General features: G+C 39.7%; 1 protein-coding gene across 4 annotated transcripts in view; it reads left to right on the plus strand.

Moving 5' to 3' along the window:
• Positions 1-24,476, plus strand: part of LOC147304384 (receptor-type tyrosine-protein phosphatase U-like) — a 273,746-nt gene that overhangs the window by 197,492 nt on the left and 51,778 nt on the right. For all 4 annotated transcript variants that reach the window (XM_086279852.1, XM_086279853.1, XM_086279854.1 and 1 more), the window contains exons 10-14: positions 2,816-3,017; positions 7,345-7,447; positions 9,829-10,108; positions 15,284-15,320; positions 22,591-22,729. In XM_086279852.1, coding sequence (XP_086135978.1) covers positions 2,816-3,017; positions 7,345-7,447; positions 9,829-10,108; positions 15,284-15,320; positions 22,591-22,729 — 761 coding nt within the window. The remainder of the gene's footprint in view (positions 1-2,815; positions 3,018-7,344; positions 7,448-9,828; positions 10,109-15,283; positions 15,321-22,590; positions 22,730-24,476) is intronic.

Raw genomic sequence — 24,476 nt, forward strand, 5'->3', positions numbered from 1 at the left:
TTGCCTGCTGTAGGTGCAGCCCCTTCTTCTTTTGTCCTCCACTTGTTCTGTTTCCTCAGTTTTTTTAAGGGCACACTGGAGTTTGGCTAACAGCTCTTTGGGAATCATCTTATTGGGACAAAAATACTATTGTATGCCTGTCACACTGTGTTATCTTTGGCATTTTTCATAGATGTCTCTAAAGAAATTGGAACAAATTATGTGTTTTTGTGGGAAAGGATTTGTAACAAAATGTGTCAAAATGTAAAAGTGGTTCTTTTCTAAGTTGTCTGTATTGACTGTACTAGTTCATCCTTTGAATTAGGTGCATTTTTAATGCTTGAATGATTCGTAGGTCGATATTAAGAGGCTGAACAATTTTTTTTTTAAAAGAACATTCCTCTGAAGTCTTTCCTCTGAGAAAGACTTTCTAAAGGCCTGGAAAAAAGTTTCTCAAGACCACTTGAAAAAAATGAAAAAGTCTCATCTCCAAAAGTTGATTCTGTTCATCTGGATGTAGCATTTTGTGGGAGAAACGCTACATCACTCATCCAAGTGACTTCTTCAGTCTCTGCTGACTGCAGGTTCTCCAATATTCTAAACAGTAGATTTGCATAATGACTGAAACCAACCCACTGAAGGCTGGTTTTGTCACTACTCAGGGATGAAAATGCTTATGAGCCCCTGAAAGGAGACCCAGGAGGTGGTTACAGGAAGAGGGTGATAGATTGTCTGGTCTGAAGCAGTTAGACCAAGACAAGGCTATTGACCGGACCTCATACCACAGGCTGTACTCAGGGGAGTCTACACAAAGTCTGTATGGTTTACTGAAGATACATAAACAGGGTGCACCTTTAAGACCGATTGTCTGCATGATCAATTCCGTCACCTATAACATCTCCGAGTTTTTGGCTTCAATCCTCTACCAGGTAGGCAGCTCTGAACACCACGTCCAGAACACTTTGGATTTTGTTGAGAAGGTGAGAGACGTCATTATGGAAGCAGATGAAACCATGGTCTCATATGACGTTACATCTCTCTTCACTTGCATCCCAAGCGTTGGAGGTAGTGCGTAAGAGATTACAGGATGACACCAACCTCAACAACAGGACCACTTTCAGCATCGACCAAGTGTGTTTGCTTTTGGAACTGTGTCTTCATTCCACCTACTTCTCATACAAGGGTCAGTTCTACAGGCAGAAACATGGGTGTGCCATGGGCTCCCCAGTTTCACCCATCGTGGCCAATTTGTACATGGAAGAAGTAGAAAAGAGGGCTTTGCTATCCTACCCTGGAACACCACCAAGCCATTGGTTCAGATATGTGGATGACACCTGGGTGAAAATCAAGTCTCAGGACGTTCCACATTTTACGGATCACATTAACTCGGTGGACCAACACATCACGTTCACCAGGGAGGATATGAAAAATGGCAAGTTGGCCTTCTTAGACTGTGCGATTTCCATCAGTAATGGGGGAGTGGTTATCCCAGCTGGACGTTTGTCAAAGCTGGGATGGCGCCAAAAGAAAGCTCCAGCCAATCCAGCAGAGAAGGACAACTGCTGCCTAAGCGAAAACCTGTAGTGATCCCGTATGTGTCAGGAGTATCGGAGCAGTTGAGACGCATTTTTTCTAAACACCGGGTCTCTGTGGCTTTTAAACCCCAAAACACGCTGCGCCAAAAATTGGTCCACCCCAAGGATCGGGTCCCCGACACAAACAGAGTAACATAGTGTACGCTGTTAGGTGCCAGGAGGATTGCCAGGATTTATACATCGGGGAAACCAAACAACCTCTGGCGAAGCGGATGGCACAACACAGAAGAGCTACCTCGTCAGGCCAGGACTCTGCAGTCTATTTACACCTACAGGCCAGTGGACACTCTTTCAAGGATGAGGATGTACACATCCTGGACAGGGAGGAACGCTGGTTTGAGCGCGGAGTCAAGGAGGCCATTTACGTGAAAAGGGAAAGACCATCTCTGAATCGAGTAGGGGGTCTAAGGGTACATCTTTCGCCATCTTACAATGCTGTGATTGCAGCCATTCCCCAACTCTCTGTGAATGGTACTCGTGGCCATTGATCAGTGGTCTTTGATCAGTGGTTGTTGATCAGTGGTCATGAGAATTTGCATAATTAAGATTAATGAACTGACCTCCCAGCCCATTGTTCCTTCAGTGGGCTGGTTTCAGTCATTATGCAAATGTACTGTTTATAAGATTGGGGAAACCTGCAGTCAGCTGAGACTGAAGAAGTCACTTGGATGAGTGACGAAACGTTTCTCCCACAAAACGCTACGTCCAGATGAACAGAATCAACTTTTGGAGATTTACTTACCTGGATGATTGAGCATGCATCAAGACGAAAAAGTCTCATATAACAAAATGAGGGGTGTCTCAAGACTTTTGCATATTAGTGTATCTAAGAAGTTTCATAGTTTGCGATTCACTGATGGAAACCACAAAATGACAAGCTTAGTGGGTTTTGTGATCAACTAAGCTTTATTTGTCATCACTTCTATTTTTAGGTGAAATTACTTGATAGTGGATCGATCACACCATTTTCCCCCAGGCTTACATGCTCCGTCTTAATTGCTATGAGTTGTCATAGTGGTATATTAATATGCTTACATTATTATCCCTTCTCTTAATTGCTTATCCAGTTCAGGGTCACAAGGGGGATAAAGCATGAAAAGAACATCATATCCTGTTAAAAAGATCAAAAAGAGCCTGAACCTTTCTGGTAGAAAAGCAAGAACAGACTTGCACAGGTCTGGATTAGATTAGATAAGGTTTGGACCATTTTAATACAGTATCTTCATTTACTCTATTTTCAGATCAGTTACCAGAGTATTGAGTCATCAGATCCAGGTATTAATGTGCCAGGTCCTCGCCGTACAGTGTCCAAGCTGAGAAATGAGACCTACCACATGTTCTCCGGCCTCCATCCTGGAACCACCTACCTGGTGTCTGTCCGGGCCAGAACTGCCAAGGGCTTTGGCCAGACTGCACTCACTGAGATCACCACCAACATTTCTGGTGAGTCTTTGCACTGACTGCTGTATGTGTGTCTACATGTGCGTAAGAGATTTTCTCTTGACTGGTATTTAATGATAAATTCAGATTTTCAGTGGCTGTAACAGGACAAGTCTAAAGAAAAAAAAACATGTTTTTTTTAATGATAGGAGACTATGTCATGATATGTAATTCCCTCCCTTTGAAGAGCTTTGGTTGAATTGCACATTTAATTTTAAACTGTACAAATTATTTTCATTCTGTACACCTTTCAGATGCACACTGGCTTAGTTTGATAGAATAACAGCAGTGCAAATTATAGCCAAGTACAAATGTTCAGCTTGAATGGTTTGGGTGAAAACAGCTTTGTTCACATCACCGCGGCCTGCGTTTTTCATTCAAAGGACACGCAGCTGTTCAGAAATTAGAGAAGCGGTGTTTGTCAGGGAAGAGGTTACCGCTATGGATCTCAAGATTCTGTTCTGTCTGTGGGGATTGTGAAACACTCCCCCCCTGATTGGTGTCTGCAGGCCATTTTCACTAATGGTGTTTACTCTGATGAAACATCACTTGCTATTGTTGTGTCTCCCTCATACAGCAAGTGGGGGGTAAATGGAGTGTGTGGATGATTTAGATTCATTCAGGAATCCACACAAAAGCAGTTAAAGGAAATAAAGCTTCCTCAAAAGGTCTGCAGTTATTGCGTTTTCCTTCTTTCTGGAGATGTATCTGTATAAAATCTCCTGATGCAGGCTTTAATAATGTTTCAGGCTTCTTCTTGTTAAAATGATCTGATTATGTTAATCCGAACAGCAAAACAAAAAGACATTTTCTTCTGTCAAATTACATATTGAGCTCCTAAAAACAATTAACTGTGTGCCAAATCTAGAACTAAACAAGACTGTTTAGCTAATGATGTTGACTTTTTGTGTGACAGCAGTGTATTTCAAGGTCTAGGTAGCAAGTCAGATAATTAGGTAGTATTTCTGAAACAGCTTGAGGGCTGCAGCGGTCAGCGATGGGACCTCACGACAGATCATGGTCCAACAACAGGATGGTTAGAAATGTTCCAGAACAAACTGATCTATGCAGGATCTTTGTCCAGAGATGGAACACTGCACCCCCGCAGGTCCTGGCAGCACACAAAGTCTGAACTGGACATATTGTTTAGGTTATTAGAAAGTGCTTTAACTTCTATTTTTTTGTCACCCTTATTTTTGCCACATTTTTCCACCTCTGCCAAGGAGAATATGTTTTTGGCAGTGTTTGCACGTGTGTCATTCAAAGTTTTTGAAAGAATTCTGATAAAACTTTGTAGGGGTGTAGAGTGGGGTCATGTTAACAATTCATTAAAATTTGGCTTGCATGCACCGAGGTCTTCAAGGTCAACTTAATGATTCATTGGTCAAAAACTGGCAAAAAACCTCATAACTTAACTAACTATGATTCTTACAAGTGTGATTGTGTATAGTCAAAATAAAATACTGCATACAGATTTAAAATATGTCTCATTTACCTCTGACCTCTCCTTCAAGATCAAATAAGGTCAACATTTTATTAAATGTCTTTTATCTTTAAAACTGCTTAGAATTGTCAACATTTAGGAAATGATAACGGTATAGGAGGATTCTAAATATCACGTTACAGTTTGTCACATTTGACCTCTGATGTCAATTTAATATTTCACATCTGCCTTCCTTTCAAGTTGACCCCAAAATACGTTGTATCTAAAAGAAAGTATTGTCAAAACAAAGAGAACGATGTGCCTCGTTAGCTGCCAGCATGTAAAAGACAGCGAGCGGCCTTGGCACAGGTTTGCATTCTGAGTGTTTCTTCTTGAATTTGTTTCTGCACTTTTTGTTACATTTGTGTTTCATAACTTATTTCAAACAAACAAATGTAAGTTACAAAAGATTAATTTCCTTGACTGTGTCTTAACATTACACTGAAAACAGAGCAAAGCATAAGAGTTTGGATTGTTCAGCGAAGGAGTATAGCAACGAATTTTATGAAACAGTCTTTGCAAAAAGTGGAAATTGTGACATTCGCTGTTGTACTGAACTTTTCTGCATACTATAGTCCATTGCAGTCTTTTTCCAGTTTGTTGCACTTACATTATGTGCATTCTAAATCCTACCAAATCCTACCCAAACGTGTCCTGCTTGATAAACCACAAGGAAATTATAAATAATGGCGAGACGTGCCATTATATTTACTGCACCTCTCTTAGTTTGCATCCAAATATCAAATATAAATGTAACATTTCACTTTTACATGACTTTGTTGCAAGTTGACCCCAAAATATGTCATATCTTTAAAAAACAGTACTGTCAAGAGAACACGAATGTATCCATATACACTCAAAATTAAGTTAAAAAGCCTGCTTTTTGTACTTTTTACTCCACTACAAACTCCTTAAAGTATTTTCTTAAAAAGAACAAAGAAAATAAAATGAAACTATACAAAATACAACACTATTCCTTTAAAGTCACTACTGCCCAGAGAGTGAGTTGCCTTGCGGAGGGTTGCGCTCTCTGAGTGCTTCTTGTTAACTTCAGAATTTGGGAAAGTCAAACATGTTTATGGTTGTTCTGAACAGCCTAATGCAGAGTCGAAAACCTGCTTTTGAGGGGACACATTACTGTTTAATTTTGGGGTTAAAGGCGCACATTTTCAGGAAGACTGAATGACTTTTGGATTGTCTAGTGCGGTATAGGTGTCCCGTATTTGTGAAAAAGTCACTCTAGATCCAACCTTGAGCTATTGCAGTGCACTTTCAATTCAATTCAATTCAATTTTATTTATATAGCGCCAAATCACAACAAAAGTTGCCTTAAGGCGCTTCATAGATACAGAGAAAAACCCAACAATCATATGACCCCCTATGAGCAAGCACTTTGGCGACAGTGGGAAGGAAAAACTCCCTTTTAACAGGAAGAAACCTCCGGCAGAACCAGGCTCAGGGAGGGGCGGGGCCATCTGCTGCGACCGGTTGGGGTGAGAGAAGGAAGACAGGATAAAAGACATGCATTCAAATTTTGAATGTAACTCCTTTACATTAAAAACATTAAATATTATACATTAAAGTAATAGAATCAGTGCATTCAAGTAAAATATAAAAAAATGCTCATTTTTAAAGTTTTATTAATTAGTTCTTTTATGGTTTAATGGTTTACAGCAGTTTCTCTTTTTAAAGTTGTTGCTTCTTTTCCTTTTCATTTCTCCTCTGATTCAAGTGTGCTTGTTTCATGTCTATTTATTATTACTGTCTCCTAAAGCAGACAATGACATAACTTTATCCCTAGGCACGCAGAATATATTGAACATTTTGATTTTAGTCTAGTGTTTTCTGATGCCGAACAGGGAGATTGGTGGATTGTAAACGTTATTGTCTTAATAAAAATACCTTTTGGTTCTGCTGGATCTTGGTGCTTTTTATATTCCAGGAGAATTCTTTGACCCCCACACTGTATGTAATACAGCATCCATCTCTATTATCTGTACCTGTTCCATTCGGTTTAGAAAGTGGCTTATGTGGGCTTGCAGATGTCAGAGTGTACAATTAAATCTATAGTATCACATGCTCCCACCTGGCTGCGCTGTCACGAGCTCTGGGCAGCCAGCTCCTGTTCCAGTTTAGTACCACACATGCAAGTGTAATGCTGTACTCGTTAGTTTTTTCATTATTCATTGGCTTTAACCACCTAACACACACTGGCTCAAACACTCCTGAGCACGACTGCATATAATGCAGACCTCAGATGTTTGCGTGCAAGCATGAGTGTGTGTTTTTTCGGATGACAGGTTACACAAGCAGGTTTTTACGACGGGCATTAATGCCTTGCCTCAGCAGAAACATTTTCCACTTCCATTACAGAAACCTTTTTGTTTTGGCTTATCTGTTGTACCAGGGTAACCATTTGCTTCACTACGTACTCCAATTAATTCACTCCCTGTAGTAAACAGAGATGGGAACACTCAACCCCTTTGTCCCCAGAGCTTTGCTGAGGTTGTGCAGCATTGAGATCTGTCCTAATTATATTATAAGAGCCTCTTGTTTTCTCTGTAGTTGGCTGCTGTTACTAGTCATCATCAGTCAATGGCACTGTGTGGGAGGCCTGCACACACTAGTACGCTGGGGACAAGATGGTACACTCTTATCTTTTAATGTAGGGGAGAAAACATTACTAAAATATCGAGCAGTGGAGCCACGTGTCTGTTGAAGCTCCCAAATCTAAGCAAAGTATATTTCATCTTTGCAAAAAGAGTACGGAAAATCATCCTGCTCTTTTTCTACACATGTTAGCCCTTTTTTGACACATTTTTTTCCCACTTTTCTTTCTGCCCTCAGCTCCGGTGTTTGACTATGAAGACATCCCTTCTCCACTGAGTGAGTCGGAGAGCACCATCACCGTGCTGCTGCGCCCAGCCCTGGGGAGAGGGGCTCCTGTCAGGTACAATGCATGCTTCACTCCTACACCGACATTCATTTGGTGCTCTTCCAGGCTCTGATATTTATAGCTGCAGTAAAAGCGAGCTCTGTGAAGCACTAGAAAATTGTTCTTTAGTCTTGAAGCATAGCAGACACCATTTCAAGTAAAATGCATGAAGTCCCAGAAAGTGGGTCTTCACAGAAACATGATGATTTTGCAAAGTTCACAAAGCGTTCAAAATTAAATGCAAGCCATTAATATTAGGTTTCCTCATTAATGTTTGCCCAGTGGTCAAGGACATCGGAACGTTATGATGTGTTGGCAGTAGCAACAGGAAAAAGGGAATAAAAAATGGGCCGTTATTCCGTCCTGAAGCCTAATTCACCATTTCACACAGCTTTAGAATGACGCACCATGTCAACCTATCGTATGCTGACTGTTAGACATTGTGTCACCATAATAGGCCCTTGCCCCTGCCCCCGGTCCAATTTCAATTTTTTCTCAAAACCTGAGAAAACCTCAGGTTTTGAGAAAAAATTGAAGCACCAGGCTTTCAACTAGAAAAGCGCATCCAATCCTTCATGGAGTGCATGTCTCTGGGAGAGATATAACAGTGCAATAGAAAAATATTCATCACATGGTGAGGTTCTGTTAAAGCCAAGCAAGAGAATGTCGTGACAATATTGCTTCTTCATTGTGGCCATGAGTAGTAAAAACATTTTTTCATAACTGAAATTAATAATCAAACAAACACAGTTTGGTAAATGGTGACTGCTGATATACAATTTGGGACATATCTTTCAATTCAATTGTATTTATATAGCGCCAAATCACAACAACAGTCACCTCAATGTGCTTTATATTGTAAGGTAGACCCTACAATAATACATACAGAGAAAACCCCAACAATCATATGAGCCCCTATGAGTAAGCACCTTGGTGACAGTGGGAAGGAAAAACTCCCTTTTAACAGGAAGAACCTCTGGCAGAAACAGGCTTAGGGAGGGGCGGCTATCAGCCAAAATTCATTCATTTTCCTGTCTGGAGTAAATGGACTTGTTCTTATATAGCGCTTTTCTACTCTTCTGATCACTGAAAGCACTTTACACAACTTGTGCATTCACCCATTCGCACATTGTTCTAAGTGCTTTTTAAGTAGCATTCACACCCCGATGGATGCATCGGAGAGCAATTTGGGGTTAATATCTTGCCCAAGAATATTTGGCATTGAGGGAAACCAAGAATCAAACCACCAACCTTCCAATCAGTAGATGACCTGCTCTACCGCCTGAGCTACAGCCATACTTTACACAGTAGTCAGACTTTTTTGGAACCAGGGTTGGGGAGTCACATGCTCATGCGCTTTCACTAGCTTATGAGCTACTCAAAGGATCTAGTTAGCACCTGTTAGCTAAAGCAACAGCAACTAAAGTAATCCTTTTACTCTAAATAAACACTTGCGTTTGGAGCCTTACAGACCTGCATATGATACCTACTTACCATGCAGTCTTTTTAAAGTTTAGCATGAGTTCTCTGGATGACTAATCATGCTACTTTTGCATATAATTACTGCTTGTACTTTCTTTACTTTCACCTGGTAGGCTGATTTGGAAAGAGTTAACTGGCAGAGCGCGGATGAAAAACATAAAAAAACATTGATGAAAATTGTTAAAACAAAACATCACATAATTAGAAGTGGTGTTATTCAATAAATATACATATCCAATAAAGATCAATTATAATAAAAAATAGCTGAAATTCAATAATAGCGAGTTTTTCTTGTATTTTGATATAATTTATGAATTTGGGTTTCAGTTGGGTGAAATCTTCAAATGAACACTGTAGTCCAAACTGTTTAATTTAAAAAAATAAATCATGAAAACTGTAGATGGCATAGTCAAATCTGTGTGTATATGAAGTTCAACATTAATGAGTTAAAAGCAACAATTTATTGGAGGTAAATTACAAAAAGTAAACAATGCCAATGAAATAATTAACAAAGAAACCAGAAATATTAAACAAGACAACTGAAAACAATGGCCACACATTACAGGATTTCAAAAGGAAACATAACATGTAGTAATATCAGGTAAAAGTCAATTTATAAAAACTTGTTTTAAGAAGGAATTTAAAGGTCACTGGCTCTGTGGGCCTGAATCTCCTCAGCCAGATCATTCCAAAGTTAATCCATTTTATGTATCGAAAACTCTGGAGTAATATTACTTTTCCGACTGGATATATGATGATGATGCTACAATTTAAGGACAAGGGCAACAAACACAGTGTGATCTGAATGGTATGTTCCTGGCATTATGACTATTGACAGCGATATTATATACTATTAGAATGATATTTAAATGATAGGTTTTTGGGGCACTAAGGTCCACATTGTCCTGTCCCAGTGCCTACCAGGTAGTGGTGGTGGAAGAGGATGGGTCCCGTCATGTGAAGAGGAGGGAGCTGGGTACCGTGGACTGTTTCCCTACTCCAAATTCCCACAACGAGGCTCAGGCCAAAGGGGCTCCACATTACTACACAGCTGAGCTGGCTCCCAGCAGTCTGCCGGAGGCCACGCCTTTCACAGTGGGTGATAATCACACCTACAATGGCTACTGGAACAGTCCTTTGGACCCAACCAAGAACTACCTCATCTACTTCCAGGCCACCAGCAACTTCAGAGGGGTAAGAACCATTACAATGTCTTTTTTTCCTCTGCTACTCGGACACTATTTTGCAAAAAATATTCACTCACCTATCCAAATCATTGAATTCAGGTGTTTTAATCCCTTCCATGGCTACATGTAGACTCCATCTACAAATATTTGTGAAAGAATTTGTTGCTTTCAGGAGCTCTGTCAATTCCAGCATGGTACAGTGATAGCCACCTGCGCAATAAGCCATGAAATTTCCTCGCTACCAAAGATTCCAGCCTGTTCTCACTCCCAATGCGTAACATCCCAACGATTTGTCATGTCCCACGGCATTCCTGAGAAACGCGAAAGGTGACCTTTCGCGTTTTTATGCTGCGTGCCGGGTTATGGGTGAAATCTAGTAGAATGACGGTCCCGCGGTAATACATGTTCCAGCTAGAGCAGGGCGATATGACCAAAAATATTTATCACGATATGCATTTGAAAATTTGCGATAACGATATAGCTGACGATATAATTCCAACAAACACGGTAATAATGACGGCCCGCTAGCATGCTGTACCAAAAATAGTGCTTTGTTGTGTATCTGGCGGACGAAAGCTAAACCAGTGCCACACCACTGAAGTTGCAGCATTTTTACAAACCAATTCTGGTTCATCTGTTTCCTTCAACGATCCGCTCTCACCCTTCTCATTCTCCGTCGCTGCCGTGGTTTTTCCGCCATGTGCGTATGAAAACAAAAGCACTGCGCATGCGCGTTTTACCCATATTCTATCGCGATATTTCATTTTCTTATCGTTGCCCAACATTATACCGGTATTACCGTGAACGGTATAATGTGGCCCAGCCATAGTTCCAGCCATGTATTCCAGCCCGAACCCTAACCATGTCCCTATCCCTAACCGTAACCAGCTCTTTAACAACGTAAAATAGTGTTTTCCAAAGCAATTAAAGTAAAATGAATGAACATGTGTAGATTAATTCCAAACGGTTCTCACGTTTCCTCGTTTTTCCAATCTCGTCATTTAGGGACGTGTTGGGTGCCTGGAAGCGTAATATGTTGACGATTTATCACCTACCGTAAAATATTATGCTTTGGGAGCAAGAACGTGTGGCAGCCCATTGAATATTCCGCCGTCAACTGTTATTGGTATTGTAACAAAGAGCAAGTGATTAAGAACAACATCAACTCACAGCAGGGTCAGAGGATGCTGAGGAACATAGTGAGTAGTTGCCAACCTTCTGCAGAGGTCAGTCGCTATAGACTTCCAAACCTCACGTGGCCTTCAGATTAGCATAAGAACAGTGAGAGCAACGTAGAGAGCTGCATCCAAGCCTTACATCACCAAGTGCAATGTAAAGCACTAGTGTAAAGCACACCGAAACTGGACTCTAGAGAAGTGGAGATGTTCTTGTCTATGCATCTCTATCTGGCAATCTGATGGATGAGTCTGGGTTTGGCTGTTGTCAGGCAAACAGTACTTGTCTCACAGCATTGTGCCAAGTCTGAAGTTTTCTGGAGGAGGGGGCTTATGGTGTGCAGTTGCTTTTTGAGAAGTTGGCCTCTGCCTTAATTAAAATTAAAAGAACTCTTGATAATTCTAGATAAGAAGATATTTAGACAATTTTAAGCTCCTGGCTTAGTGGGAGAAGTTTGGGAATGGCCGCTTCCTCGTGCAATGACCAGTCCACAAAGCAAGGTCCATAAAGACATGGATGAGCGACTCCAGTGTGGAAGAACTTGACTGGCCTTGAGTCCTGACCTCAACCTAAAAGAACACTTTTGGGACAAATTAGAGCGGAGACTGCAAGACAGGCCTTCTTGTCCAATATCACAAATATTTCTCCGAAAGAGAGGTCAAAAAATTCCCATAATCATGCTCTTAAACCTTGTGGAAAGCCTTTCCAGAAGAGTTGAAGCTGATATAGCTGCAAAAGGTGGGCCATGATCACATTAAACCCAATGGATTAAGAATTGAATGCACTCAAGTTTATATGTGTGTGCAGGCAGATGAACAAATACTTTTGGAAATATAGTGCATAAAGCAAGGATTGGACTAAAACTGAATGAAAAGCAGACAGTGTTGAAAGGAAAAATTTGAAAGATATTCAGAAAGACTAGAAAACTATTGCTCAAAAGTACTTTAAAAATGTAAATAAAGTTTGGAAGCAGAATATAAAGAGGGGTGACTCAAGAATTTGGCACATTACTGTATGATCTGCTTTTTAGAAAGCCTAAATTAGCCCCTATTTTTAGACTTGTTAATCTTACATTATTTCTCATTGAAAATGGAAAGGCAAACCTTTTTCTGCCTAAAACACTTAAAGACATTACATGAGCAAAGTGGCTGAATTTTTTTACAAGATAATTACTTGTGGAATAGAGTTTGCACCTTTTCTTGTCATTAGTAATCTTTCAGTTGCCAGATTGCCTCATATTTAAGCTCTTTAAAAGTCAATTTTCTGTGGGGAAAAAAAGTCAAACACTCTCCCCCAGACTTAAAGTGATCGGAAAAGAAATTCCTCAAGCTATTGAAAAAATTACTGAAGCATTAACAAGGAAAGTGCTGGACAGCAGCCACAGAAACACTGAAAGCAAATGCTCTTTAAATCATTAGGCACATATGGCTGTTATGCATGCCCACCTGTCTCCACCATCTCAGCTATACGCTTGTCCAGCTATCTCAGTCCTCACAGGATGCAACCAGTGTTTGTCTCATTGGGTGGACCTCAAGAGCTTAAAAGAATAAATGAATACAGTCAGTGTCTGGTCCTGGTGAAAAACAAGATGTTGCCTGTCCAAGTGAAATCACTGATGTCAACAGTTAGCTTCTCTCATTGTGACCTGGCATTTGAGATGATTCTGTCTCTAAAATCAATCGAAAGCGTCTTTTGGCACAGCAGCTTTTAGAAATCCGAATATTATAATTCATCTTTGCACTTTTCTTTTTTGTCCTGCAAAATAAATATATATCTCAAGTCTGTTTTCTAAATTGTAGCTGTGTTTGGGCAGCTCTGAGAGAAAGAGGGAAAAAACCTAATTATTTTGACAATTACTCTGGATAAATTAGATGTACGGGGCATACTGTGGACCATGAGCTGCCATTGAATTGAAACTGTAATTGCTTTGGCAGATATGCTGTCAGTGGGGCTTGAAAGATGCATGACTGGTGTTGCCAGTTTATTGCGAAACACATAACCAGGAAACAAACACACTTTTCCAAGTGTTTTTTCCCCGTCTGTTATTTTTGTAGGAGCCACTTTAGAAAAATCTTGATTACTGCCAAAATATCTGTGACTTGAAACATGAAAACATCAGCATGCTGAGATCTCAGAATAGAATAGAATGGAGTAGAATAGAATAGCCGTTTATGGTCATGTACAACGAAATCTCCCCCTGTTAAATGTGTTTATGTGGGGTTACGTTTCACTTACACTGATATTTATATGGACAGATGTAGCCTTCTGGCTTAATCTGGCATATTTACATGGATATATGTTAACTAATATGTCCCTTTTAAATACATACATTCAAAAAATTAAAAAAAAATAGCTAGCATTGCTAAGCTAAAGGATGTATTTCTTTTTACATTTTTATTATCACTTTTGATCACTTCAGCAAATATTATTGCGCAAAAGAAAGGTTGGGAGCCTTTCTTTTCTAGACGGTGCTGACTTCAGTTTCTTGGTTAAATGTCAACTATACGTGTCTCCAGTTTATGCAAGCTATTACTCATTAGCTCTATATGTAACTTGCCTGCTAACCAGTCTGTTCCAAAAGTCATGCACTGTCAAGGAACCTCTGTGACGCCACTCTTTGACTGCCATCATTTTGTTATTGCAGTTTTAGTACTATTAATTATGCTGTTAAAACTGAAATAATCCTCTATTTCATTCTTGATTTTAACACATTATTAAGTACTACTAATAAGTCATATGAGAGTTATTATCCACAGTAAACAACCCGTGGGAGCTTGTAACTAATATAATTTTCTTTCAACCGTTAAAGCCTTTAGCACCTTTATGCTTATTTTTTGGGTTTTAGGATCAACATTCAGCACCATGTGTTTAGCATCAGGCATCTGTTTTCAGTTAAGAGATTTAATAAATTAATAAAGAGATTATAAAAATTAATGCATTAATAAATAAATAAATCAGTGTGCAAAGTTCAAATGTTATAGAAAACAAAAGTAACAACTATCCTATGAACACAGGGAAGCATATAATGGCTAAAGAAACAAATCGAGAACTAAATGGAGAGTAGATATTGAGATATATCAGGCTAAAACTGGATGGATTTATTTGCTTTTAATCTCAGAGTAGGTTAAGATTGGACTTAACCTATGCAGATTAAGATATGCAGGAGGCCAACGCCAGCATCAGTGTATAAATGCATATACAGAGTCTGCATTGCTCTCCCATTATACCACAAGACCACCAGCTGACACTGAGTTTAGTATGCTCCAGAGTTTTCTTTATGTTAATGATATGTTATTAATAACATGGCTAACTTGGCAGAATACTTGTATCTTGCAAGCCAAATACATGTTTTTTGTCCACTAAGTATGAAGAAAAAGTGTTAGGGTCAGGGTCATCGCACATGATGACTTAGAGCTCATATCAATCAATTACTTTGCTTGCATGTTGTTTGCATTTTTGTTTCAGAAGACCTACATCCCATCTTGACAGAGGATAGGCTAACTCATGACATACTACCTTTCGCTGCTTTAATAACCCCTGGGAGGAAGTAAATATAACTTATCTGTCACTATAAAAGATGGAAGAAGATGAGAATCCACTTGAAATAAATTTCCAATTATAAAAGGCAATTTGGCAAACGTTTTAGGTGAAAGGGTCAGAATCCAATCTTAGAGCACAGATTAGCATAATTGCCCATAAAGGCTAATTTAGCTTCCTTAAATCTTAATTTGGAAACTTGCGCCTCTGTCTCTGGGACAGAGATGGCTGTTTTGGGAAGGAGTGGCTTCACATTGTGAAGGGGAGCAGAGGTTGCTCACATCACAGGGAGCTGTCATGCACTTGGAAATTTCAATTCTTTTCTCCACACAGCAGTGGTTTGGGCTGCATGTGTTTTACATTTTACACAAGGTGGTTGTTTTTAACAGAATGACTCATAATTAAGAAGCAATGTGATGTGTGTGAGTGTGTGTCTTTATGATTTACTCAGCTTTTTCTTTATCCACAGGAGACCAGAATAAACTGCATTCGGATTGCTCGCAAAGGTAAAACTTACATTTTCACATCAAATAAGCTATAATATCACACATTAGTTATCACTTCAGAATTACTTAAATAAAGAAATAATTATTTACAGCCATAAATGCTGTTTGATGTACTCCATGACATACATGGTCCCAGTGGTTGACCTCTAAAGACTTTGGTGAGCCTCTGGCTCTTTCTATGACGACATCCGTGGTTCCTAGAGATCGATAATAAGTGCATGTAGCCACTTTAAGGCCATCCATATGTTACGCAGCAGTGCTAATATACTCACTTCCCATTTCACCAGCACATCATATTCATCAGCTGCACATCAATAACTTTAATCTTCTGTTCTGCCACATCCCAAAGATGCTCTATTCAATTGAGATCTGGTGTTTGTGGAGGCCACTAGAGTACAGATAAGCGCAACTAATTGTCATGTCAACCCCAACCGGTCGCGGCAGATGGCCCCGCCCCTCCCTGAGCCTGGTTCTGCCAGAGGTTTCTTCCTTTTAAAAGGGAGTTTCTCCTTCCCACTGTCACCAAAGCGCTTGCTCATAGGGGGTCATATGATTGTTGGGGTTTTCTATGTATGTATTGTTGTAGGGTCTACCTTACAATATAAAGCACCTTGAGTGACTGTTGTTGTGCTTTGGCGCTGTATAAATATAATTGAGCTGAATGTTCAAGAAACCAGTATGAGATGATTAAAGCTTTGTGACATACCATGTCATGCTGTTGGAAGCAGCCATTAGAAGATGGGTGATGTGGTGATGAAGAGATGGACATCACTTGCAGTTCAGTTTAAGGTTATTTACAAATCAATTAAAATGTAATTTCAAGCTGTCCAATAATTACAAATATCAGATAAAACACTTAAAAATACAAATGTATCATTTCAAACATCATTATAATACTGTACGTTCTCAAAAATGTCCTAAAATTAGTTTAAAGATCTTACAGTACAATAATACTAATCAAGACACTGACACATGGAAATCGTATTGTGAATAAATTAGAAAGTATACTTTACATGTGACACTATAGTAGATTTTGAAAATGCCAGCCATGTAGAGTTCCTGTTCAGCTGTTCCTGAAGACAGAGAAAGATTTTTTTAATGAGCTCATTCTAGACGTGGACCTCTACAGGTCACAATAAAACTTGTACATATGAGTTTGTTTCTTTCCTTCAAGAAATGTTTTCCCTCTTATTTATGTGTGAAACGAATTGACAAATACTTTAGGACAAGATCTCAAAGTTTGTCTTGGGTACTACGTTATATATTACATAGGAATTGTTGCTGACCACCCCCTAAAGTTGCCAGCCCCTCCATTGAATCAATCAGTCACTTTAAAGAAAGATTATTATTGATTTCAAAATCTTATTTGGTTGTCATATGTATCTGTTTTCAGTGATATCAATTTTAATATCAGGAAATTAACTAGTCATATCATTCTTTTCTTTCTCTCTTTTTTGTCATACTTTTCAAGTAATCTATATTTGACAGCAAAATAGCAAAATAGTAAAATAAAATGGGAAATTCTGTTTTTGGTGTGCCACCATTTTTAGTGGCCTCCATATGAAAACATTTCTGCACCTGTGCAGACACCAAGAGTCATCAGATTAGGCAACGTTTTTGCAATCTTCTCTCGCCCAAATTTCGTGAGCCAAATTGCAGCAACACCCCGTACAGTCTGCTGCTGTACTGATCAGCTTCAGGGTTTGGCTTGCTATGCACTCAGGTGCTTTTTTTTTTATTTTTTAACCTTGGTTATAATGAGCGGTTATTTGAGTTACTGTTGCTTTCCTATCTGCTCAAAGCGGTATGGCCATTGTCCTTGTCTCCTCCTAGAGAATTGCTGCTCACTGGATACGTTCTCTTTCTGCAAAAAATTCCAGTAGATCAGTAATATCTAGTGTGATTGCTGATCTAGTGGTCTAATAGACAGACTGGTCCACAACATTCAAGCCACTGTGTCTGGTGTCAGGCTGCATACATTCAGATTCACTTAAATCGCTTTTCTTCCCCACCATGATCGTGATCATGTATACATGCCTGAACATGTTGATTTGCTGTCTTATAATTGGCTGATATTTGTGTCAGCGAGCAGTTGTACCTATTTGTATTGAAGAATTCAGCAAATCATCTGAAAACCTTGTTTTTCTACTTCAGTGTGTCAGCTTTTGTACAAATTTATATCAAGTTGAAGCCAAACCATGTAAAGGAAATTCTAAATTTACAGTTGTCAGCATATTAATATTTGCAGATACACTATTTATGTATTTATGTTGCTCTTTATTTGCTCACACATACACAGTTATTTGTGGAATTCATCATTATGACTATAAGCAGTAAAAGTTAAAGCGGAAAATTATATCAGAAGCAGTTTATATAAACATTAGCAGCACCACTGAGGGGACTCAGAGGGTGCCAGTCATCTTTTTCTTATCACCATAATGTTGAATAAGTCAAAGTAAATCTCTAGGTAAACGTAACCACTACTACCACTACATCCTTTGTGCTTCAGTGGTGCAGGGTGCATGTCAGGGAGTTTGTCAGTTGTTCTGGATCAGGCTTAGGATATTTGACACGACCTTAGTGTTGCTTTGGGTGTTGCAGGGAGGAAGCTCTCTTGCCAATCTGCCCGCAGCCCCGAGACAGTGGAGAAAAGGTGAAGGCAAACATGCATCATTGTTCTCACTCAGTACCTCTTGAATCACTGACACTGACATTTTGGCTACCCCCCCTCTCCTTGGGCTTTGACGGCTTTGAAATCCACAGTGCAACAAGGTTCCCTCCCCCCACCCGCCCCTTGTGCCTGAGAGAGGAAGCGACCAGGAGTGTTTGCTTGACAGGCAGACACTGATAGAAGCCTTTCAGTTCAAACAATCAGGGGATGGGAGAGATACAGCAGGTGAAATTAACTTTTTCCAGCCTTCTTCCCTGCTGAATTATGCTTCAAGTTAGTAATGCTCTAGAGAACGGTGGCAGTTAAATTGCATTATCTTCCCTGTGAACTCTTTCATATGAGAAGTGACATTAAGACATCAAAGAATTCTGCCATACTATTGTCTGCCAGCTTGCCACTTAAGCAGAAGAGGTGGGTTGGAGGCATATTTTGTACTGTATTTGTGCATATATGACTGTGGTAGAGAACCTGCTGATATTACTAAACCTCTCTTGGAGGTCCCTGTAAGACCATTTCTGCAGGTTCTTATGTCACCAAGACACCAATTATAGGGTGTGTGTGTTTTTTTTAACCTCCTGGTGTTTTGGTGCTTTTCTCTTCTTTTTTTGTCCCCAGAAATATGCCATTGGCCAACTGTACAGAACAATAACATTTTCATTAAACATCAAGTTGTCTCAAGAAGACACCTTATTCTGTGACAAGAGGAGGTGTTTATTCACCTCAGCTCAGCCACAAGAAAGGCATGAATCTTACATTTAGAATGGAATCACATCACACCATAAATTCTTAAATAACTTTTTTTCTTATTTACCGCAGGTATCGAGAGACGCAGATCTTTTTTTAAAAACAACTTCTTCTTTTTTTTTTTTATCTGGCAGCTTCAAGTAATATGTGACCAGGAAAGTGTGTATTTTGTCACATGAGGGTCTCTGATTTTCTCCCTTTTTAAGCTGCTGCTGATGTTGTTTTGCTGTTAATGCAGAGTCGACACTTCCTACATCTCCTGATGATCTGCTTCAGCATTCAGCATTCAGTCTAATAACATTTGTCATTCTTCTGCTCTGGCTTCTTATTGGCTAACTTATTCCAATTTGTTCTATGCTGAATTTTCTTCCAGTCTGTATTAAGGCAATACAGTGTGTTGACACTATGCATAAGTGCTTTTCGTTCCCTCTCTGAGTTTATCTCCTGGAGATAAAAGTTCTTACTAACTGGTTGCGGTTCATTTTGCAATTATGTTTTTTCCCACTAATCGGAAGGTTGGTACTGTTGTACTGTTGTGATGTTTTCTAGTCACCGCCTCCAAGGGTTATGTTTTAGGTAGTGTCAGACAGTGTCATTCTGTCTGTCTTCAGAAAGTTTTAGTTGAATTCTGATAAAAAATTGTAGTGGCTGTAAAGTGGAGTCATGGTAACAATCCATTTAAACTTGACTTATATTCTTACAAGTGTGGTGGTTATTGTCAACATATAGAAAGTGCAGTACAAAGATTTTAAACATCATGTCACATCTGACCTTTGACCTCTCCTTTAAGGTCAACAGATTGATCTTAAGATATGCTATATAAAGATATTTTTCCTTAATGCCATTGTTTTTATTGGCAACATATGGAGAATGGTATATGGAGAGCTTAAATATCAAGTTACTTTGGGCCTCTGACATCCTCTTTAGGGTCAAATGAGGAAACAAATTTGATAAACTGTCTCTTATCTTTAACACAACGCTTAAAGTTCTGCTGCCTGTCTTTGTATTGGCAGCATTTAGGAAATGATAATGGTATATGAGGATTCTAAATATCACGTTATAGATTGTCACATTTGACCGCTGATGTGCAGAATGATGAATGATGTGCCTCGTTAGCTGCCCAGTATGTTAACGGAAGTGAGCTGCCTTGGCACAGGTTTGCACCCTGAGTGCTTCTTCTTAAATTTGTTTCTGCACTTTTTGTTACATTTTTGTTTCATAACTTATTTCCGACAAATAATGTAAGTTACAAAAGAAGAATTTCCTTGACTGTGTCTTAACATTGACTGAAAACAGAGCAAAGCACAAGAGTTTGGATAGTTCAGCGAAGGAGAATAGCAACGAATTTTATGAAAGCGTCTTTGCAAAAAGTGGAGACTGTGACATTTGCTGTTGTACTGAATTTACCTGCACGCTATAGTCCATTGCAGTCTTTTTCCAGTTTGTTGGATTTACATTATGTGCATACTAAATCCTAGCCAAATGCGTCCTTCCTGATAAACAGTAAACCGACACAAGGAAATTAGAAATGATGGCGAGACGTGCCATTTACTGCACCCATGGTTTTCTGTTGATGACCACTGCCATGAATTCAACCATGCTAGCCATTTTCTAAATATGCCTCTAAAGACAGAATGACTCACCCAGTGTGATTTGCGTGATTATGGCAAGTCTGTCAGGCTGCTGTATTCTCTGCCAGGAGCTATAGTCACCACCAATCCATAGCTTATCAAGCCAAACTCAGCATCCTGCCTCGCTGCAAACACCCCCACCGCACTCCACACACGCATACACACAAGTCTTTTCGGTAGAAGGCACTAACTTCAATTTGAAACATCTTTGCTTTGTTGAGCCTTTATCCTGCTCTGCCAAGCACGCTGAGACAGGCCCAGGACCCCGTGATGATTACATTTCTCTGTATTTTCTCTCATTCCCAACTCTATTTGTTTTCTCATCAGCAAGAGGTGGCTTGTTAATAATGAGCTTGCTGTCACGAGTGCAATAATACTTCTTTAATTCATTGATAGTTAATAACAATATTTCACCTTTTGATAAAACACCACAGGGAGCTCTGCTGATTCACGGAGAGAGAAGAATCCCGCTCTGTTGTCTAGCTCAGATGGCAGCACAGACAGACATGTGAATGTGACATATGGCTTGGAAGGAAATAGCAGCCTGATTGAGAGCTTGCATCAGCTCAGTGAGATAACCGACCCCGCATCCTTTCTCCCAAGCCAAGTATGTTTAGCTTCTCTTTGTAGAGAAGCTGAGTATTCACGACACTGATGTCAGCGCATGAGAACGCTGTTCAAGCCTTTCCAAATATCTTCTAGTAAGGGCTTTATTTTTGGGCAGCCTCTAGCGATTAAGTACAACAAGTCATTTGAATGGTGAGACACTGGCTTGCTTGTTTACGACCGTGCATGTTAGCCCGAGACAGTCTTGCATAACTTTGAACTTCCCTCAATACTCAGCTTTGCTTATATCAGCCTTTCGAATAGTTTCTTTAATCTTTCTAGCATGGCCATAATGTTTGAATACATAACTGAACATATTATATGAATTAGTTCATATTGGGCCATCTTTGAAGCATTTAATGCAGATTCTTTGAAGCTGTTCTCAGCAGGCTGCTCAACCAAAATTAATCTGAAATGCATACAATTAGGATAGGATGCCATATCAGGTAAATCTTGCTTTGCATTTCCCTCTAGCAACCCTCCATAATTAGATGATTTTTTTTATGTGAAACACTACCCCAGTCATTAATCTAGATTCAATAAAGAGTGACGACTTTGTTTACTCAAATGTACTTTTTCACCTATAGAAGACGTACTGTTGAATTTTAAATCAAACAATGGCACAAAAAATGTGTCAACTCAAGTTAATTGCAGGGGCGGGAATATTATCCGTATGTGATGTTTTTCAGAAGCTGTCGAGTGAGAAAGACCCTAAGGAATCCATCTCTCTGTTATTTGAATCTTCTGAGCGTCATATTTGATAGCATGACATTTTCAAGAACAACTCCATCACCCTAACTAATACACAGAAAAGAGAAAGCTTTTATAAAGATATGGAGCAAAAAAATCAACAGCAACATTAAGTGCACGATTGCTTCTTATGTCAGCATACCGCAGCGCATGCACTCAAAAATTATTACCTGTTTTGTCACAACGTCAAAACAGGGAAATACAAATAAATGGACCTCCGCAGTATGTGCTCCTTTTCCACCTCTGAAGCATTAATGTTATCCTGTAAAATGTTATCTTTTCAAAATCCAAGAAAAAAATTAAAAAGTTAAAAATCTAATATTTCCATCTCATGAACAGAAATCTGCTACTCCGCGACTTTAGCTATACAACGTCATGTACCGCACACCTTCATTTCCCATCCCTCCCTCACTCTGTGTTGTCATAACCCCTCCACCACCCCAACATCTCCCTGTAGGCTCTGCGAGATACTTTACTTATCACTTCCAGATTTGTAGCAAATTTGAGCTCAGAGCCAGAACAGTCCACTCCATCCTTCTGCTGTTATAAATCAGTCATTTCAAGCTTGAGTTGTATGAGTAAATTATGTTTTCTTGGTCATTGCGGTGAGTCAACATTTACGTTCTGTTTGTGATAATAATCCTGTGGTGTGCCAAAAATCAATACAAGATTCCAGCAGATTGAGAAAGCCAATTGTGTTTACAGTTTTGTTTGTTTATGGTAATGATCCAAAATCGATCCTTTATTGACACTGAATTACTAACTGTTGCGCGTAGAGTTTGCATTTAGAAATGAATAATCATTGATAGTGGAGGCTGTCTTTGTAACTTTCTCGCTTCCTCACCTGTCCATCACGACTAATTTGCAGCTGCTTGTAAGGATTCGAAGAGGGCTCTGGAGGTATCCCAGCATGCTGAGGACATGGGTCTGATCCTGGGAGCCTGCGCCGGCGGCCTCGTGGTCCTCATTCTACTGCTGGGGGCCATCGTCATTATCGTCAAGAAGGGGTGAGTGGCTGCGAAAATGTTTGTCTGCTGGCCAGTCGACATGAGATGGGTTAGAGCTTTTCACGGTTAAACATTTATGGTTTGAAGTCTTATTGTTCCTGCATAGGCCATCCAGAGGAGTAAATTTATCTCTATCCCACTTGGCAGCTAGGGTCTATTGAGGAAAGCATTTGGCAGTGAGAGTGAATTACAACCAGAGTTAGTGGAATGGTAGAGCATTAATCCTAAACTCTCCCACTGCTGCCTCAGCCGAGCTTTTGTGTTTCTCATCTCATCTTTTAATTTCAAGGTCTGCGTGTTGGCTGAACACATTCAAATGCAGCCTGTTCGCACTGGAATCGCTGGCTGCTTTCCACCTGCAAATTACCTCTGTCGTCGATCGCACCTGCAGTGTATTCTTCCTTTGCTCGCTGGGCAATAGTGGAACACTCATCTGAGTGTGAAATATTTCATCAAGGGGCATGTTATTCCATTGCCCACTCAATTACATGAGGCAAGCAGCTGTGAGGTGCCAGTGGATGGGCTAGTAATTGGTTAGGAAGGTTGTTTTTTTGCTTTTTTTTGTTGAGGCAGTGGGTAGGGGTGGGCTCCTCAGCCCTGAGGAATTTTCTTTGCTGTGAATAGAGGGAGAATGAATGGGGATGTCTGGAGGAAGGCGGTGACTGATAAGATTCACTGGGCCAATCTAGCCACCACAATAGAAACTAGACAGCCGCACGGGTGCAATGGGAGCAGACCTGTTTATATTTAGGCACACGATATTATCTCTCTGCATGTACAAAGAGAGACTGTATACATTAATGTTTTCAGTTATCATTCGGAATATCAGAGATCCCTGCATAGTGGAATATTCAGGAGGGTGCTAGTTAAATGCAGACAGAAGTGAAAAACAAAGGATGTGCTTGCTGCATGCCAAATTTCAGCTTTAAACCAACTTTAAACTTTGTGATATTAATGGTAGGGGTGCAACGATACACAAAATTCACGGTTCGGTTCGGTTTGATACTTTGGTGTCACGGTTCGATATTTTTTCGATACAAAAAAATGTTCATGCCTTTTTAATTTTTCATTTATTAAAATTATAAATATATATTTTAACTCAAAAGTACAGTTTTTAAATTTAACCCTAACCCTTGTGCGTGTTTTTTATTTTGACAGCGAATGCGCACCTGCGGACCACTTATGTGCAGCCCTGGTTATATAGCTCGTCATATTGCAGCCACAGAAATTCTTTTGTCCATGAAACCATAAAGCTGCACTTTCTTTTTGCCTTATAGTCTGATTTGTCATAACTTCTCCGTTTTGTGGTAAGCTTTTCTTTGGCTGTCACTTCTTCACCCTGACCTGTCTTATTTGGCTCAGCAGAACTAAAATATATATATCCTGCTGCTTTTACACAGGCACTCACATAAGCTCAGCGATTCTCTGCGCGATCAACCTCTCACATGTTTAAGCTTGCTGTGGGAGATTTCACTTGTCATGTTTGCATAGTAAGCTAAAGATTAATAAGACGATGTCAGAGGAATTGGTGCGCAAATTATCATCACTCACAGATCAGTGCTGTCGCTCTCTATACACAGTTCGCACGATTGCAAAGTGAAAGCAAAAAAACAAGCGCAAATTCAAACGCGATTTCAATATGTCACATATTGACAGTGGCTCACCGATGCCAATGACATAATTACCCAGCTACATTTCTGAAAGAATGCAAAAGCATTGACATATATTTTTCCTTCCTACAATAGCC

Source organism: Aulonocara sp. 'chitande type north' Nkhata Bay, linkage group LG22 (genome assembly GCF_057382095.1).
Source record: "Aulonocara sp. 'chitande type north' Nkhata Bay isolate Kocher_YH1m ecotype deep benthic linkage group LG22, A_spYH_male_GT1.1, whole genome shotgun sequence".
In the NCBI taxonomy this organism is placed as follows: domain Eukaryota; kingdom Metazoa; phylum Chordata; class Actinopteri; order Cichliformes; family Cichlidae; genus Aulonocara; species Aulonocara sp. 'chitande type north' Nkhata Bay.